The 19,988-nt window shown below is 41.3% G+C and overlaps 1 protein-coding gene across 3 annotated transcripts in view; it reads left to right on the top strand.

Moving 5' to 3' along the window:
* LOC149816601 (Protein kinase superfamily protein) overlaps positions 1-18,141 on the top strand; it is a 122,010-nt gene extending 103,869 nt beyond the window's left edge. For 2 of the 3 annotated variants that reach the window (XM_089988119.1, XM_089988121.1), the window contains 6 exons: positions 13,563-13,683; positions 13,851-14,031; positions 17,141-17,278; positions 17,364-17,506; positions 17,594-17,662; positions 17,750-18,141. In XM_089988119.1, coding sequence (XP_089844245.1) covers positions 13,563-13,683; positions 13,851-14,031; positions 17,141-17,278; positions 17,364-17,506; positions 17,594-17,662; positions 17,750-17,880 — 783 coding nt within the window. In that variant the 3' untranslated portion in view covers positions 17,881-18,141. The remainder of the gene's footprint in view (positions 1-13,562; positions 13,684-13,850; positions 14,032-17,140; positions 17,279-17,363; positions 17,507-17,593; positions 17,663-17,749) is intronic. The other variant, XM_089988120.1, reaches the window with a different exon arrangement.
* The last annotated feature ends 1,847 nt before the right edge of the window (positions 18,142-19,988 follow it).

Genomic DNA, 19,988 nt, shown 5'->3' with positions numbered 1-19,988 from the left:
ATAATTAATATCATCTATGTTTAGATGTATTAAAAACAATAATAATATTAATAATAAATATTTAAAATAAAAATATAAATCTAACACGAGGATCCACAGTTGGATCCAATTTGTGGATCCATATCGAATAGGTAAGACGCGGACCCAACTCGGGGTTGGTTTTCGGGTCCCGGGTTCGGACTCGGGTCACGCCTTGTGTAACAAAACAAAATGTAAGTAAAAGGGCAGGGGTCTGCATGATAAAAAGGAGGGAAGGCTGCAGTTAGGGTTCTGAAGGAACCCTAACACGATGAAAGCAGGGGGCGGGGTCGTCCGCAGCTGCCGGTGAAAGGAAGGAAATCTCCTTCCTTTCCGGGAGGCCTCTCTCCTACAAAAGGAGTCCCGACCTCCCTTTTCTCCCTCTCTCGTTCTCTCTCTCTGCCTCCCTCTCGATCCCCCCTTCACGTCACCAGAGCAGACGAGGTCGGTGGGAGCTTCGTTGCAGCACTGTCAAGGCTCGGCCGACCTTCCTCCCACTGCATCAATCGCCTCCAAAGCGTTGGCTCTAAGGTATGGGTTCCCTCTTGTGAAAATGGATGAGAAATCGAACCCCGGTTCGATTTTGTGCTGTTTTTTTTTTATGGAATCCCTGGAAAAAGATGGAGAAACAGGGTGGATCGATTTCACGGCAGACTCAGCCGATTGGGTCGGCTGGGTCATGCCCAAAGAAAAAAAAAGGGAAACATGTACTTTCCTATTTTGGGGTTACTGTTGGACCAGCCGACCCACAGTCGGCTGGGTCCCTGGAGCGTCAGCCCCAGCCGACGGGGTCGGCTGGGCTGAGTGGTAGACCCAGCCGACCCAAAAGAAGAGAGAATTTATATATATGCATATATAAATATATGTGAAACTAACACAGTTGGGGTCCATGAATTAATTTGGGCCTTGAATCTAAATCTTTTGAATATGCAAGGTTGGGGTTGTGTTTACATGAATTAGTTTGAGACGGGGCAGGCTGTGCTCAGGCCAGACTGAACCCAGTCTATATCCCTGCACATGCCATCTTAGTAAGAGGGTCAAATTGAACAAGGTTATTATTTGGCAATCAGCCTTATATTAATTTATAAGTATTTCTAAACTTCCTTTATGCCGATGTCCTTAGTTATTTCATCATATAAGTGGTAAATGCCTTCCCTGTTCGCAACACATACCTGCTGTTACATGATCATAATACTGATGAAAGTGCCTTTGCAACAGCCATAGCTCAGAAAGGCTGAGGGCGACTACACCCTCATAGCTTATCAGGCTGGGGGTAACCATGGTGTTGTGGATGGGGGGGTGGGGGGGGGGGGGGATTAGTTTAAGGGTATATTGACATGCCTGGACGGGCACCCCCTGCCGATTAGGTCGGATGGGTACTGTGGGTTCCTAACAAAAGAAAAAGAAAAAAAAGTTAGATTTTTTGTGTACTGTATTTTTTTTGTTTATGTGATTGTGCTGTGTATGCATTACAGTTCAGTAAGTGTGAGTGCTTTGATGTGTGCACATGTTAGTTTAGGGTGGCAGAGTGTATTGACTGGTGCACATGCACTTGATGAAAGAAAAATGTATTTTCACTAAGTATATGCAGAATTTTTATCATAACATGCATTGACAAGTAGGTATACATATGTGGTATGCTTATGCAATATTTGTTGAGATCATGCAATTGACATGTACAGGTACGCTTGATGGGTATATACATGTGCATGAATATGCACACTCAAAGCATCCATGCATTGACTTGAATAAGCATACGATGAACTTATGAAATTGACATATTTATGCGTGGTGAACGGAAGTATGTCATAAAATTTAATATGTGCATGACATGCATGTGTTACTATCATGTGAACAAAATATACACATGCTTTAAATACTCTTGGTGCATTAGCATGGTTGAAATTTCCTATATACATCTTGAAAGCATGTGATTTATTTCATATATGGCATGTGGTTGTGGTTTTTGCATATGATGCATCGATGGTCTAAACGAATCATCGTAGGTCGGGTGGGCCTCGAGTTATGGTTTGCTCTTTCTTTATGTACTTTTAATTGCATCGCAAAAATCATATTTATTTTGATTACAATATATTGCACTGTTCTATGTATTTCCACGAGCGGGCGTCCCGTGATGGTTCTCGCAGGGGTAGATGCGAGCTTTTGCCTTTGGTCTTGCATGTTGAATTACAAAACTAAATAATTGGCTTTTAATAAAAACATAATGAATAAGAACAATGTAATATACATTCTGGGATCTCTCATCGGAAGAATGAGAATCGTAGAGATTCGGTTTTGGGAGACCATGAGGATACAAAAACTCCGTGTGCTTTACTTTGACCCTTGAACCCGATATTGAGATTCTTTCTCCTTGCTACGGTTTTAGGGAGAGTCCGTCACTTTACCTAGGGGTGGTGTGTTCGACATAACTGTTGTTTTGGTATACTAAGAAGTGACACTTGTGGGCGTGAAGTGTCCCCGACATTAGATGTGGAGGTCTAATGTTTCGAAGGTGATTCGGTCGAGGGCTAAGTTTATAACCCAGTAATAAATTACAAATTGTGTTAAGTTACCCCGGGAACCTAACTTGACATCGGGAAAATTGTACTCGGGCAACGGTAATTAAAAAGAGGAACTTAAATTGTATCATTTAATAGGGCATGCATATGGAAATAAAAACTTTAATGAAAGACAATAAGGTGTTCATACATTGCACATAAATTATGCATAATCCTGCTATGCATTAGGACATGCATATTTTACTTGTTCCCTTAATTGTTACATGTTGTTGGATGTGTGATGGTTAATTTCTAATGCATGTTGATTGCCTTGCTTACTTAAATTGTAATTCCTGCTGTTGATTGATGTTCTTCCATGCTTAATAAAAGTTTCATGTTTCCTGAATGCTTAATTTGGATTACGTAATTGTCATAATTTGCATTCCTCTGAAAAATTGCATGAAATCGTATGTGTTCTTTATGCTCACTTATTTTCATTAGAGGGATCTGTACGCAGAATTCTTCAGATTTCTGACCCCCTCATCCAAAAACAATTGGGGTCGGCGATATGAACAAAAAAAAAAATCATTCTGGGTCTTCGACATGAATCCTTCTCCTCAAATCATTTTTATTCAATGCCATGTCCTCGGTGAGGTTCAAAGCATTTATATCCTTTCCTATCATCTCCATCCATGTCTTCCTAGGCCTATCCTGACCTCTTTTAACTAATATATTTTCCCATTTCTCCATCCTTCTAACTAGAGCATCATTAGGCCTTCGCCGAATATGTCCAAACCACCGTAAACGATTCTCTCTCATCTTATTTTCAATGGGTGCAACGCCTACCTTCTTACGTATCTCCTCGTTCTGAATCTTATCTTTTATTGTATTTCCACACATCCATCTAAGCATACGCATTTCAGCTACACTCATTTTTTGAATATGATGTCTCTTGGCAGCCAAACATTCTGTACCATATAGTAAAGCGGGTCTAATAGTCGTCCTATAAAACTTTTTCATTTCATCCACCCAACCTTTATCCTATGATTTACATCTTCATTATATTCTCCATACTGGTGAATGATAGATCCCAAATATTTGAAACAATCATGCACCAATATTTCTTGCTCACCAAGTTTCACTACACTCCCATCACTACTTTGTTGCTTACTAAACCGACATTCCATATATTCTGTCTTACTCAACTTAAAACCTCTTGCTTCCAATGTCAGTCTCCATAATTCTAACTTAGCATTAACTCCAACTCTAGACTCATAAATCAAAACAATATCATCAGCAAACAACATACACCACAACACATTTTCTTGAATTGATCTCGTAAGCTCATCCATCACTATATCAAATAGGAAAAGGCTTAAAGCAGATCCTCGATGTAACCCAACCGTTATAGGAAAATTGGTTGTCACCCCTCCATAAGTGCGGACATTGGTTACTACTCCTTCATACATATATTTAATTATACTAATGTACTTGAGAGAAACACCTTTTTTCTTCATTGTCCACCAGAGAACGTCCCTAGGTACTCTATCGTATGCCTTCTCCAAATCAATAAAAATCATATGCAAATCTTTGTTCCTCTCTCTATTTCTCTCAATAAGTTGTCTAATAAGATGTATAGCTTCCATAGTTGATATTCCAGGTATAAAACCAAATTGATTCTCCAATATCATGACAACCTAGACTCAATCACCCTCTCCCAAAGTTTCATAGTATGACTCATGAGTTTTATACCAGGATAGTTTGTGCAATCTTGTATATCACCCTTATTCTTATATAGAGGCACCTAACTACTCTTCCTCCACTCATTAGACATCTTATTTGTCCGCCAAATCTTGTTAAAAAGATTTGTCAACCATTCTAAACCTTTCTCTCTCAAGCATTTCCAAGCCTCGATAGGTATATCATCTGGGCCAACTACCCTTCTTGATTTCATTTTCTTTAAAGCCTCTGCAATTTATTTCTTTTGAATCTTGCACATGAAGTCACGATTCATCTCATGAAAAGGAATGGAGAAGTCTCCAAGATCTTGAGCATGACTTCCATTAAATAGCTTATCAAAATAATCTTTCCATCTCTCCTTAATCTCCTCCTCTTTGACTAAAACCCTTTGCGTTTCATCTTTGATACATCTAACCATACCCAGATTCCTCGATTTCTTATTTCTCATCTTTACAATCCTATAAATATCCTTCTCGCCCTCTTTGGTATCCAACTTATCATAAACCTCCTTATATACCTTATCCCTCGCTTTTCGAACTACTTTTTTAGCTTCCTTCTTTGCTATCATATACTTCTCCAAATTCTCATTATCACGACTCTTACTTAGATTTCTATAACACTCTCTTTTAACCTTAACAACTAATTTGACATCCTCGTTCGACCATGATGTATCCTTACCTAGCGGTGCACCGCCTTTAGACTCACCCAATACCTCCTTAGCCACCTTTCTCATGCCACCCGCTATCTTATTCCACATTGATTCTGAATCCTTCTCGAGACACCAATCAGCTTCCTTAACTACCTGCTCTACAAACATTCCTTGTTTAGCTCCTTTCAGTGCCCACCACTTAATTCTATGATCTATCCTATGTCTATCTCTTTTGCGACATTGTCTAATTCTAAGATCTAAAATTAAGACTCTATGTTGTGTAGCTATACTTTCTCCCGGTATAACCTTACAATTGATGCAACAACCCCTATCTCTCTTTCTAAGTAGGAAAAGATCTATCTGACTCGTATTAACCCCACTTTTAAATGTTACTAGGTGAGACTCCCTCTTCCTAAACCAAGTGTTTGCTAAGATCATATCATAGGACAAACCAAAATTTAAAATCCTTTCTCCACTTTCATTTTTTTCTCCTTTACCATAGCCTCCATGGATACTCTCAAATCCATCCCTACTAATGCCTACATGTCCATTAAGGTCACCGCCGATGAAAAACTTTTCTCCATAAGATATCCCTTGTACTACTCCATCTAAATCTTCTCAAAATTGACGCTTAATGGAATCATTGAAACCTACTTGAAGTGTATAAACACTAATAATATTAATAATATCCGTACCTAATACTAATTTAATAAGTAAAATCCTATCACCCTTCCTACGGACCTCAAATACATTATCTATAAACTCACGACTCGTAACAATCCCTACTCCATTCTTATTCCTATTTATTCCTGTATACCAAATCTTATATCCCCAAGGTTCTATCACTTTTGCTTTCTCACATACCCATTTGGTCTCTTGTAGACATAAAATATCAATCTTTCTCCTACACATAACATCTACTAACTCTACAAACTTACCAGTTAAAGATCCTATGTTCCAAGTGTTTAACCTAATTTTATGGTCTTGGACTAACTTCTTTACCTCCACCCATCCAACAAAGTGAGGGGACCCTTGCCTATTTGACACCACACCCGGGCGCCGATGTGATGCGTCGCTTCTGGGCGACGACCTAGCAACCCTTGCCCATTTATCACTGCCTCCGAGCCTATAGAGTACAGCGTGTCGCTCAGTAGGGAACGCCCCAACGAAATTCTCATATTGGTTCATATTCATAGGGTATGACTAAGTTTTTATGCTGGCGGTCACTGGCCTACCGCAACCCTCCTCCTTTATCCGGGCTTGGGACCGGCAGTGTATAACTAAACAGTTATACACTATGTCACAGGGATTTGGCTAGCAGGGTGCCGCACCCGCGTTGACGCGACTCGACGCGGGTGCGGTCAACCCGATCCTGGGTGTGTTGACCGCACCCAGGATCATTTAGGTCCTTTTTTTTAATTTTTTTTTTTAAATTTGCCCTATGAAATGGGCTGCGAATTTTTTTTTTAAATTCTGCTGACAGCAGCTGTCTGTCAGGGCTGACAGCTGCTGTCTGTCAGGGCTGCGAATTTTGTTTTAAAAAAAATTCTGCTGACAGCAATTGGCTGTCAGCTGCTGTCTGTCAGTTGCTGACAGCAACTGTCTGTCAGTTGCTGACAACAACTGTCTGTCAGCTGCTGACAGCAGCTGTCAGCAAAAAAACCTGGGGGGAAACAACGACCCCCTATATATATATATATATATATATATATATATATATATATATATATTTACATTTTTGCCCCTGCCGCACCTCCGCACCCGGGTTTTTTGGAAGTGCCGAATCCCCGCACCCGCACCCGCACCCGCACCCATGTGACAGGTTATACACAGGTGGAGTTTTTCGCTTGATTTTAAAGGTTAAAAATAAAAGTTATTATCATATCTTGTTTGGCTCGTTTAGGTCTTGTCAATGAGACTTGGGCCGAACCCAAATTCAATTGACGCCACTTAATATCGAGTATTTATCATTTTTTTTACAACACTTAGCCAAAATTTTAAAAAGCCAGAATTTAAATAAGTGTAAAAACACACGATATTACATTGATAATGCTTTAGTGAGCCACTTATGGGCAAGAGAACACTTGAGAATATGACCTCTCATGGGTCAACACATGAAAACACAAGAATAAGCCACTTGAAGGCTGAGAACACACAAAAAATAAGGAATGTTATTAAGCAACAACCCTTTTTAGATACATAAAATAAGAGAGGGAGCAGACCCCTTTATATACACGAGAAGGCTCATAGAGAGCCGTTGGGACCTACCCAACGGCTCCTTGCCTAATTCCTAAAAACCCCATCTTGGTTGGGAATAATTACAATAAAAAGAAATAATAAAAAATAAAAATAAAAAATATAAAAATACACTTATTTTGAATGTAAGGTGAAAAGACAAAAATACCCCTGACCTCTCTCTCTCTCTCTATATATATATATATATTAACATACATTAACAGACACCTGCCTCCACTTGAATATATTCCAAAATAAAAGCAATCAAATACTGTGTATGTTGTGAGTCCCAAGTTTGATGATTGGCTGGCGTAGGATCAATGTCAAATTTGGCTGGATAAACTTGGCCGTATCTGAAAGGATTTTCACAGAGGTAATTGGTATTTCTTCTGCTAATAAACTGTAGAAATAATTGCAATTGTATGCCGTGGTGTCACAACCCAATGTGATTCCTCTGAGGGACTAATTGGTTAGATACAAAAAGGAAGTACCTAGTTCAACTAGAGTTGATATGTGATCAATTGGCATAAATGCAGCAACCAGTATAAGATTCAAATAAGGTCTAATATGCGCTACAAGGCCTAGAGAAGGATTTCACAGTTTTGCGATGAGTTTGACGACCAAACCAAAATGCCCTACGATCACGGAGTTGAGGCCAATGTTGTCTGTAACGCCCCAAAATCGTGGACTTGAAACCTTTTATGAAAAAGGTTGGAAGCTTTGAAATCAATCATTTATCAGAGTTTAAAACAGAAGTTCAGCGGAAGATCAGGTTCAAAACAACAAGTCCCTAGACTTTGGGCACATTACAACCAAAAAGCAGATTCCCCCTTACAAACCGATTTGCAGTTCAAATATATATTTTATTGAAATTAAAGAAGAACCACATTTTGGTAATACAGTTTTAGAAATGCAGAGTTATAATCGAAAGAGATACTTTCAAAGAAACCTTGTACCATCTATCAAAAGAGTCCCCAGGAGCGCAACGTCAGGAAAGGGCATTTGCCTTGAATGCATCACATCATCATGCCATCGCAAACTGTCTCAACCTGTTCACCACCTGCCCATGGAAATGGGTCAGTCACACAACAGACTAGTAGGGGTGCAAAGGACAAGAAAGAGCAGAAGCTGCAATAAGTAAGATAAACGCTAGCCCAAGCAAAAACAAGCAAGACTAGCAGATCTAACCAAATGTGTTGTGGAGTAAGCAAAGCTCTAGTAAAGCAGACAACTACGTAAAAGAGCAGGAAGGATCAGAGTGCTTGAACAGACCACTATAGCAATCTCACAAATATAATAGGTGAAGAGTAACTAACTCTATCCACCAGCCAAGCAAAAGCAATTGCAAAAGACATGTATTCATAACAACATTCGAAATAAATACAAGTACCATTATATGGTTCAGCCTATCGGCCAGCAGCTACATTAACCGTGAGGCACAAGCTATTGCATCACAAGCAATTTGTAAGCTACACAGGATAAGCAATCAACTAGTATGAGAAGCTAGTTATCACCAAGCACAGAACTGCGTAAGCAGTTTAACCAACAAGGGTAACGCCTCGACAGGCGTACCTAGCTCAACGAGTAGCATACCTAACTACCGAGCTAACAAGCAAGCAAGCAATGCACGTCACAATATGCATATCTCAAGATCATGTGTATAAGTTATATCTTGTCTCATTACTGAGCAGGCCATTGTGGGTACGCACAAGGCAAAACGTAGAAACAGCCGAGATCGATTCGGGGGTCCATTATGCTATGTATTTTATTATACCCCGAATGACTGACTGAGTCCGCTTCCTAAGGGGACGGTCTGTGACCAAGAGAGTAAATCCCCAAAGGCAAACAAAGGCCCAATGGATGCGCATTCGTACTTCTGCAGAAGTGGCCCGAAGGATTTCCCCTAACCTCCGATGACTGGGGAAGGTCGGATCTTTGCCCGAGATTGCCATGTATGACTGTCCATCGGAGTTTTGTACCATCCATCCTCTCTCTTGATGAACCGTTCCGAATGAGCACGACAGAGGGTTTCTTAACCGCCGTCCCATTCTCATGCTCTGGTCTTTCAACCCAATCGAGCATCTTGCCTGTGAAGGCGCATGATTATTATTTAGGTGAGTTATACGCGCCATTGCGCGTTCGAGACAAGCACACAATTCACATCTTACTCACAGCAGTACGCATCGTAACTATTCACATATACAATCATGATAAAAAAAGGGGGTCAATCCTCAGTGAGGGTAGAAACATCACTCTTGTGATCTCAAACACATGCCATTGCATGTTCGAGGCAGACATAGGCCTCTCATCCTACTCATCGTAGTACGCAACGTACCTGTTCAAAAGTACAACCACGATAAAAGGGGTATGGATCTCTCGCAGGAAATCCCAAAGCTTCTACTTTATAGAAACCCGCAGTGAACTCATTCCAGTTCCAACTGATCGTGCTCGGGTCCTTTAGACAATTGCGAGCAACCCGCCTATTAGGCGAAAGCAACATAACAGGGTTAGCTTAATGTGTCAATACACGCTTAGAGGTTACTGTAGACCTCTCGTTCTGCTCTCGTAGCCCAAACATATCGTATGTGACTAAGGGTACAACTACAAGAGGAGGGACATGGATCCTTCGTAAAAGATCCAACAATACCTTCACGGAGGAAGGCACCACAATCATGGTTGAACCAGAAAGCCTAGAAACTAGGTCTCGCATCAAAGGTGAGGTAGCGCCGATCTAGCGATGGCGCAAGTACCTCGCCAGGATTCCCTCCCCTACTCGTGCATAGGCTTCTAAACCAGGCTATCTGAGTCAAATCGAATGGGTGAACTAAGGTTGTAACACACCTATCCCGAATGCACCGATTTGGGAGATCTGGCCGCTATCACTTTACAAGCTATACATTCCTGAAAATAGGATCGCACCTAGGACAATGTCTTTTGAGAACTGAAGTGCATAAGTGCGTGCCGTGGCTTGTAAGCCAAGTGAAACGATATACACTATACATTCGAAGTTGCACGCAGGGAGTGCAAGCTGACAAGAGGCAAATGCATGCACATACTAATACAAAGGCAAAACGAGGGACAAGACTCAGTGGGCGAAACCGTACCGCGAGGGTAGAACGCTAAAGCTCCACACGAGGTATGAGATCATACCTCGATCATCGTAACGCACAAGCAGGCAAACACGTAAGCAACTCGTGAGGTAAGAGATCCTATACTGACCACGCGAGTGTAAAGGACGACTCACGAGGCATGGGGTTACACCTCGATAGATCAATAAGCGCAAGTAAGAAAAGGAGCATGCGACAAAGATAGGATACATGCACGAACAAGGCATATGCACGAAGCGCAGCATCAAGGTAAAGACGAATACATACAAAAGGTAAGTGCAAGAGCAAGCACGATAGCACAGGAAAGTAAAATACGAAGGGTAAAGCAGAAGCAAAGCCATGGCGCATAAAGCGCAGGGCAACAAGTAAAAACAAGAAGTAAAGTACAAGAACGTAAAGAAGGACCAGGCATCCTGGAGAACAAGGCAAGCATAAGCAAGTAAATGCCAAGGCGCAAAGCGCGGGGCAGCAGGAAAGTAAAGTGCGAGAAAGTAGAGAGGACAAGGATCGCGAAACCGCGTCTTTGAGTTAAAAGACATGGAATGTAAAGACAGGAATGAAAAGCCTAAGCACATATAGCGCGGCGGCGACAGAAAGGAAAGTGCAAGAAAGTAAAGAGGACAAGGATCGCGAAACCGCGTCCTTGAAGGTAAAGACATACGTATATATATTATACGTATACATATATCATCCTCTTTTAATTATCTTTCTTATTTTAGCATTTATCAGTTCATTGTCCTTTCACGCAAGAATCCCCTACCTTAAGGGGTTGCGGGTCCTCGTACGCATGCAGCGTAGGCAAGCAAGAGCTCGAGCCACAGAGGGCGAGCTGGATCCACCGTTCAACCTGGAGATCTTAGAACGCTAGCATAAGCCGACATAGAAACAAGCAACAAGGCAGCAAGGCCTCCCTGCCTGCAGGAGGCAGATGCAGAAACTCTGCATCCTGCAGACAGGGGTGCCAGAGACAGGGGCCTCAACCCTGCTTGGCAACAGCAGCAGAGACAGGGAGCAGTAGCTCCCTGTCTGCCAGGCACAAAGAATGGCAGGGGAGGGAGCGGAGGCTCCCTGCCACACCTGCCACAACAAGGCGGGGGGGAAGCACCCCCTGTCAGAACACGAGACAGGGGCGCAGCCTCCTGCCGGCAGCAACAAGGCAAGGGGGCAGAGCCCCTTGCCAGAGAACCGCAGAGATGCAGGGGGCAAGCCCCTGCCCGAAAACAAGAAAGCAGGGGGGCTTCGCCCCCTGCTGACACACCGCAGGAGGCAGGGGGGCCTCGCCCCCTGCCGGCACAATGCAAGAGGCAGGGGGATAGAACCCCTGCCAAGGAACAACAAAGAGTGCAGGGGGGCTCCGCCCTCTGCAGGGGAAAAACTGAAGGCAGGGGGGCTAACCCCCTGCCGGCAAGCAACACAAAGGCAGGGGGGGGCCCTCCCCCTACCGAGAACCAACAAGGGAGCAGGGGGGCTCGCCCCCTGCCAGAAAACAAATGCAAGGGGGAACCTCGCTCGCCCCCTGCAGGCAAACAGCAAAAAGGGACAGGGGGAGAGGAACCCCCTGTCAACAAAACAAATGGCAGGGGGAAGCGGAGCCCCCTGCCAACCCAAACAAGCGAGAAGAGACGGGGGGTGACAGGGCTCGATCGGTCCCTGCCGACACACCCCGAAATCCCAAGGTGGTGGCAAGGACTCGGTCCCTGCCGACCCACCAGCAAAGAGGCAGGGGGGGGGGGGGTAACCCCCTGCCAAAAACAAGCGACAGGGGGCTCAGCCCCTCTGTCGAACCACACCAAACAGGAAGGAGCCACAGGGAGCGGAGCCCCCTGCCAAGAAGGGCCAACGACAGGGGGCTCAGCCCCCTGTCGACCAGAAACAAAGGGAGGCAGGGGGGTTTTAAACCCCCTGCCTAGCAGCACTGATGACAGGGGCTCAGCCCCCCCTGTCAATCCCACCTGCACAAAGGAAGAAAGGGGGAGGGTTTACCTCCGAAAACGATAGCAACAGGGGAGGAGCTGAGTGGAAAGGGGCGTCAGCACGGGCTCCAAGGGGAACTAGGAAGAGGAGGGGAGAAGGTCGCCTGAGCTCAAAAGGCCGTCGTCGGCTGAGGACACCGGCGACGGGGAGGTCGGCATCAAAAAGGGGAAATGCCGATGGCTGGGATCACCGGCGATGGGGAGGCAGCGAGGGATGCTAGCGTCGCCGGGAAGGCTGCCGGAACTCCGAGGGGAGGCGAAGAGGGGGTGGCCGTGCTTGCAGGATACCGGCGCTCGGGGTGTCGTCGGCGGCTCCCACGACACAGGGAACGAAAAAGGGGGGGTTCTGCCAGAGCTAAAAGGCTGTCGGTGGCCGGCACAGGGAGCAGAACAAGGGGGATGCTGAGGCTGCCGACTGTCGAAGGTCGCCGGCGCTCGAAGGCCACTGGGTCGCCGGTGCTCGGGGTCCCTGGAGCAGCTGCTAGCCAAGCAGGGAGGTCGGGAGGATCGTCGGTCGTCGGGGAGGCGGCCTGACGGGAACGCTCGCCGGCATCTCTGATCGTCGGCGGCAGCGTGAGGAGGGGGGAGATCGGAGCAGAGGAGAGAGAGAAGGGGCGAGGGTTTTGCCCCTCGCCCGAGACACCTGCGTCTTTTTAAAAGACGCAGGTTCTCGAGAGTTCGAGAACCCGGGGCTCGGGTCGGCTCGGGTTCGGACCGGATCCGGCCCCGACACAGGGGTCAGACCCTGACTCGTGTCCGACACGTGTCGGGCACGTGTCTGACACGAGTCGGACGCGATTTTTTGTTTTTTGTTTTTTTTTTTTCACGGGCTTTACATTGTCACAGTATGACTCTTTCCTGAACAAAAAGAGGGCGGATTTGGCATCTTCTAATAATACTCATGAAGTTTTTGTAATACCAATGACTATGGCCATGGTACACATGGAAGAGGAAGGAGTGCTGGTGGCCATTTTGACCAAGGTCCTTTTGGCAATAGCTACCATCATAATATATTGCTCTGATTATATTTTTTCTAAATCTTGGACACATGAAGGGCACTTTTGTCATAAACAACTTTTCCTCACCACCTTTCAGATGATCTTTTGGAATTTTGTCTGTATTGTGATTTGGTTTTGTTTAGTTGTAGGCAAGGTTCTCCCTGTCACTTCATTATTATAAAGAACTACAAATTGCACTTTGATTTCATATTTTCCTTACATTGACCTATTTTCCTTGCATAGGCTTGTGTAATTGAATTCAAAATGAAGAAAAGAAATGGTGTTTAAGAATTGTCTAGATATTGACAAAATCTTTAATTTTATATATTTGGTAATTTGTCTAGGTTGCCCATACTCTGATGGAAGCATTTGCTGAGATGATATTTGTCCATGGCTTTCTGCATGGAGATCCACACCCTGGCAATATCTTAGTTTCGCCAGAAGGCGGCAAAGATTTTTGTTTAGGTATGTGAACTAATGTTTGTTAGTTGTTACTAAATTGAGTTTGAGTATATTGCTGCATCTGCAATTGGTATGGGCATCTAAGGTTCGCTCTCCACATGTTTGTGCTATGTACTGTTACTGGATCTCTTGGTAATGTTTATCTCTCTCTATGGGTTGTGGAGCTGCAGTTCTTCTAGACCATGGCATCTACAGAGAGTTGGATGACAGTTTTAGGTTAGACTATTGTCGTCTGTGGAAAGCTCTGATTCTTCTGGATTCTCATGAAATCCTGCGTTTAGGTGAAAAACTTGGTGCTGGAAAATATGCCAAGTATTTTCCGGTTATCTTCACTGGGAGAACTATTAACAGGTATTTGTTGTTTTGATGTCTAAATAACTTTTTTAAGTTATTGTGAACTACTGCAGTTTTTTTTTTCTCTCAGCAAGAATTTTGTTTTAAACCCTTTTGTGGTATGATTGTTTTTCTTGTTGTTTATGATTTTTGTTCCCAGATATTGCTTTAATTTGGCAAGAAACTATAACATGCAGCCAAATTTATAAGGAAATAAGTCCTTGGCAAAATATTATTAGTTCTTCTGTTCACCTCTGTCTCAACATTTTATTTGGCCAGATGGAGCAACAAGTGACCAGACTTATAAGGAAATCAGTTTACTGGGCAATTCAGCCTGGAAAAATTCTGTTCATATGCCCATTAAGACTGCGTTGTTTGATTGGGACCAAAATGTGACAGGCCATTAGCTGGCCTCACAATGGAGCTGTTTCAGAATAGTTCTTCAAATGTATTAGTAAGTTTCATATCCTAGATTAGGTTGTTCAATCTCATCAATCTATAGTAAGTCATATGCAAGGTTTTAAAGGAGTGAGGCATACCGAGGCGTTTTTAAAAAATCTGAATGAGGCGTAAGCCTTGAGGCATAACAGGGCATAAGCCTCAAAATTTTCAAGGTATAAAGTTAAAAAGATTGATTAGAAAACATATTTCAACTATAAAATATACATAAATAATAATTATTGCAAATTAAGAGCATCATATAATACCAATACTATAAAGGAAGTTATTCTTTGTTCAGTAGAATGTTGATTTGAACTGAAGATCTTTAAAAAAGTTTAGCCTTTGTAATAATATCAGTCTTGAGTAAACAGAAAAAACAAAGGAGAGCAAAGCCTTCTTGTATTCTTCTGCAAAGCTTCTAAATCAAAATCACCTTTAATTAAATGAATTTTTTTTACTAAAATATATAACAAAAATGAAATAATTTAAAGGAACATTAATTACCTTTATTAGTTTTGTAAGGGTCTTCCTTTTCTATTTCTTTTCTCTTTTTTCCCACAAGAACCATGCTTTGATTTTTTTCCTTTAAATATCTTTTACCTTTATTATTTCTATTATTTGATACTTTACAATATAAATAGATGACATGGTTTTACTTTTCTGTACTCAATAGATGATGAGCTTTTGCTTTTTATAATTAATTATAAAAAAAGAAATGTACTAAGAAGTGTTTCTACAAAAAGCTGACTGCATGGAGGCCAACACCACTCATATAAGGCTTAAGCCTCATATAGAAGCCTAATTTTGGGAAAGAGGTGTGGGCCTCACTTTCCCTTGAAGAGGCCTAAGCCTCAAGGCTTATTGGGGCAAGATCCTTTAACGCCTCACAAAACACCCTTTAAAACAATGGTCATATGGAATCAGAGTGTCAAGCAGTTGTTTTTCTTTTTGGAGTATACAGGTGAGCAGCATGCATAAAGTGTGACTGCTGAAACATGTTCTTTTAGATCACATTCCATAAACTTGACAATTACAGTATATCATTGATGGACAGCTGCCAATTATTATTGGTTGGCTTAAATCAAGTGTAATTTCATGACTGCTGTGCTTCTTTTTTTTTCCTGTAAACACATATAATCATATAATTTGTACTGGACATAATCATGCATGAATGAGAGGCCATGCAAGTTGCGGATACAGTGATGGATACATGATCATCAATAGCTGCAGTGGCTTGGAGGCCAACACCCTTGTCATTAATTTTTTTTTCCTTTTTGTGGATGAAAGATTTTCATTAAAGGAAATGGTGAATTGCCACCCCAAAATATAAGTCCAATGTGACCTTGTGAAAATTGTACACCTTAAGTCACTGTTTTCCATGATTTGAACATCCAAGAAATGCTCTGATGCCAACTGCCAGAGCCAGGAAGCGACTGCTCAATGCTTGTCATGCTAGTCAAGCAAACCTAAGGACCTGCAAAAGAGGCTCATTTACATGAGCGATGTGAAAGTGGTACCTTTTACAAGTTAACAGCGCAAAGAGGCAGGGATGGATGTAAATGTTCTCTGCACTGGATGGTCCAATGGCCTAAAGTTTTCAAGATATTCTTGAACATGGATGTTATTATTTATGGGATTTTCATATGGTCTTGGACATGGATATCCACTAAAGATTATTGTGGAATATCCTTATTTTGAAATTCATGGAGGCTTTTGCAGCGACATGCTGGTCCAAAGTCAATCTAGAAAGTTCGGGAATAAAAACACATCCATTTTATGAGTTCTTGGATATCCTCAAGGTTGAGGCAAAAACTAGTGTTCATGCTTGTGATCATTGTTCCTAATATTGCCAAACATAGGAATCCTAGGTGGACAAACCATATTTATTTCCTAGGATATACAGCAATCTAAACAGACCCTTAGAGGCCTGTAGTATGATCTTGCACTGTGGAATTATTAGCCAATTTGTTCATTTCTGCAATTCAGTGTTCTCTACAAATATGTAGCTCTTTTTTTAACTCATTAGGTCCTGTAGAATTATGTGTCCTACTGTTACTAAAGGTCTTATCTGCCACTTTTGTGTTGTGGATGCTGCTGCTGCTTGTGGCTGGCAGATCTTATAGATGGGGTGCAGGACAGGTATTATCCACCCCAAATTATTGTCATTAGTGTTTGAAGTTTTAGATATGATGTGCTAGGGCTATTTATTTTTTCACTTATGGAATGTTACCCTGGCTTCAGGGTAGAGCTTCCTTGCTTTGAAACAGTCACATCATTACTGATTAGTGCTTTTTCCCTTTTTTCGATTTATAACTCGTAGAAACCACACCCGACACGAAGTCCTGGTCGTGCTGTCTCAGCCTGCCATATGTACGGTCATCATGCTGGCAGCGTAAAACTCCGAGGCTAGGACCCCTGCCACTGGGGCCTATGCTGGGCGTCGGCTTGCGCAGAGGGGAGACACCCATGGGAATAAAACCTTGACCACCCATCTAGTGGCCAAGGCCCCACTCCATTGCGCCAACCCCCCTTGGGGTTTAGTTCTTTTTCCTTGTTTTTCTTTACCTGATGCAAACATGAGAATGGGAATAAGTTCTCTTTTTTTTCTGGGCATTTGGCATCTCCAACTTTGTGTGTCAGGATGCCATGTACATTAGATCCACTGATGCTTATGTCTCCATTTTAGCAAGTCCTCTCTTGGAAGGAGCATGTCAGTTGAGGAGAAAAAGAACCTAAAGAGGGAACTGAGTGCTTTGAAGATGGGCGATCTTACTTCATTCATGGAATCCTTACCACGTGACTTTCTGACAATATTGCGGACGGAGTAGGTTCTCTTCAAGTGCTTTCCATAAACTGATCTTGGAAAATACTCTGCCTCATTTTATGAATTTTTATCTTCTTGGTTTTAGTGGATTGTTAAGGTCAATCATCAGCAAGTTGGGTGTGTCACAGCATGTCCGGCTGCTAGCTTATGCCAAATATTCTGTACTTGGTGTTGCAACTAAGCGTGATGAAGAAACTAGTAATTCTCTTAGCGATATAGAATTTTCCTGTGAGCAATAACATGTCTTCAGCCATCATGTATGGTGCATTTAACAGTAGAAGTATTAAAATAACTTTAATTTTATTTGAAATGCAGATCATGTTTGGAATATGATTCCCAGATTCAGAGCTAATATATACTATATTGGCCTGAGGATACTTATTGGTAAGCTGTGTGTTTAATTTTATTTGTGTAGCATAAATCATATAGCAAGCAGGCAAAGACCAGTATGGTAATCTATATGTTTTTCAGAGGCCTTGGAGCTGTATTCACAAATGAAAGATATTGGGAAATCCCTATTGAACAGGATGCGTAAATTGCTTTTCATGGTTGCTGAGATTCTTGGTGAAAGGTTTTCTCCCTTTAAGTTGCCAATCTCTTAGTGGAATATATTGGGTCTGAGATGCTCAAACGACAAGATTGATAAAAGAGAAGTATTTAAGCAGCTCAGTAGGGCGAGATGCATACTACTGTTAAACTGCGGTATCAGTGTTGCTAGGCATATGCCCAAGTATCAGATAAAGGAGTGCAGCGATTCTTCATGTGGAATAAAAAAAAATAGATTTATGTAATAATCTTGGCTGTTCCTTCATTGTACATGAATTTTTGGATATCATTCAATTCAAGATTGTATTCACGTGTCACCTGAATATAGTGCACCTGCTGGATATGTCCTTGAAAAAATGTAGGGATCAAAATGAATCAACTCCAAGGGGTAAGGGGGTTGTATTTCACTAAAATCAAATGGTAGTCTAGACTTGAGTGGTTTCCAAGTTGACAACCATGACACAATTTTGATCATCAAAGGTGACAAATTTGGAATTCATTAAACACTAACGATTTGTGACTGCAATGACTCAAACGATGATGTTAAGCCAACGCTTACAAGTAGTGTGCTTAAACACTTATCGCGGAAGTATAGATCTCCACAACACCTCTTGCTAGCAACTTGGACCTTGTGACTTGGTTTTTAAGGCAAATTTTGGTGTGAAATTGAATATTATATTGTTTTTTCAATAACTTTGGATTAAATTTTTGCAGAAAGAATGAACAAAGACTTGTGTATAATGATAAACAACGGGTATGGTTCATATGTCCTGTTACGGGCTGAGGGTAACTTTGTAATATCGTGTATTTTCACACTTAGTTATTTTGAGATTTTTTAAAAAATTTTGGCAAAGTATAGAAGAAAAATTGGTTGGTTCTTGATTTTATATCGATGCTTTTGAGTCTAGGCTTGGCTTAGGTCTCATCGAGAAGACCTAAACGAGTCACTTAAAATGTGAGAAAAAGTTTTATTTTTAACCTTTAAATTCAAGCGAAATTGGTGTTATTTTCAGACGAAATTTAAAAGTGAAATATGACTTATATATTGTTGGTTGCGTCCCAAAATTCTGAGTGTAACGATATTTTACTTTTCTGAATTCGAGTTACGGTTGGCTTGAAAATCATATTTTTTCAAAAAAGGATCGCTTCGGGTCGATTTCAGATTCAGATCGGACGGGATCTAATACTTATGATTCAAATTAATATGGATATGGATTCTATCCAAGACCTATATTAATCTGGAATTGATCTAGTTTAGGACTCAATTGGATTTTTTGATATAAATTTGGATCTAGATCCAAAACTCATATCCAATGAAAATTCAACTTTAAATTTACTTTTTATATTTAAATTGAGGTTATTTAGAGTTAAAAAGACTCCCTGAGGGATAAGGTACCCTATGAAAGTTTTTAGATATTTAATTATTAATAAATAATAATAATAATAATAATTAATAACTAATTATTTAATTTTAATTAATTTCAAATTTTACTTTTTGTTAATTAGTTGGGACTCCTTAGGAGAGTCCTTAAATAGGTTTAAGAAAGGTAAGGAAGGTTTGAAAAGGTTTAATTTATTTAGGAAAGAATGAAAAGTCAAAGAAAGAATTTTAAAATTTTTGGAAAGTGAGAGAATGAGAGTTCCAAATTGGGGGAGCTCTCTCTCTCTCTCCGGCCTATCTAGGGGGGGGGGTCACCCCCCTTGTGGCCTATAAAAAGATCAAAAAAAAAGAAAGAGAGAAAGAGAAGGAAAAGAGAGAAAGAGAAGGGAAGGAGGAAGAAGAAAAAGAACATAGTGGGAGCTCTCTTTGCTTTTAGTCGAATGATTTTTTTATTTTCTTTCAATCTACGATTAATGTATGAGTCTTTCTCTTATTTCGAATGAGAAAAAGAACATGGATTTGTATTTCATGCAAGATTTTAGTGAAAACCCATGAAAAAAGAGTAAACCTGGATATTTACTCTAAGATTCATGGATGAAATTAGTGTAATTTTCTTTTTTCAAAAATTATTTTAGAATACAAGAATATATATATATTTGATGAGCCACCGATCTAGTGTGCTATTGCTTTAAAACAATTTTTGTGTAAGTTTATTTTCATGATTAAAACAAAAATCATGTATTTGATTTATATTAGAAACAATGTATTGTTCAGTCTGCTCTT

This window comes from Nuphar pumila, chromosome 14 (genome assembly GCF_984573655.1).
Source record: "Nuphar pumila chromosome 14, dmNupPumi1.hap1.1, whole genome shotgun sequence".
NCBI classification, from domain to species: domain Eukaryota; kingdom Viridiplantae; phylum Streptophyta; class Magnoliopsida; order Nymphaeales; family Nymphaeaceae; genus Nuphar; species Nuphar pumila.
The sequence above is the reverse complement of the archived record's forward strand: the minus strand, read 5'-3'. Positions and strand labels throughout refer to the sequence as shown.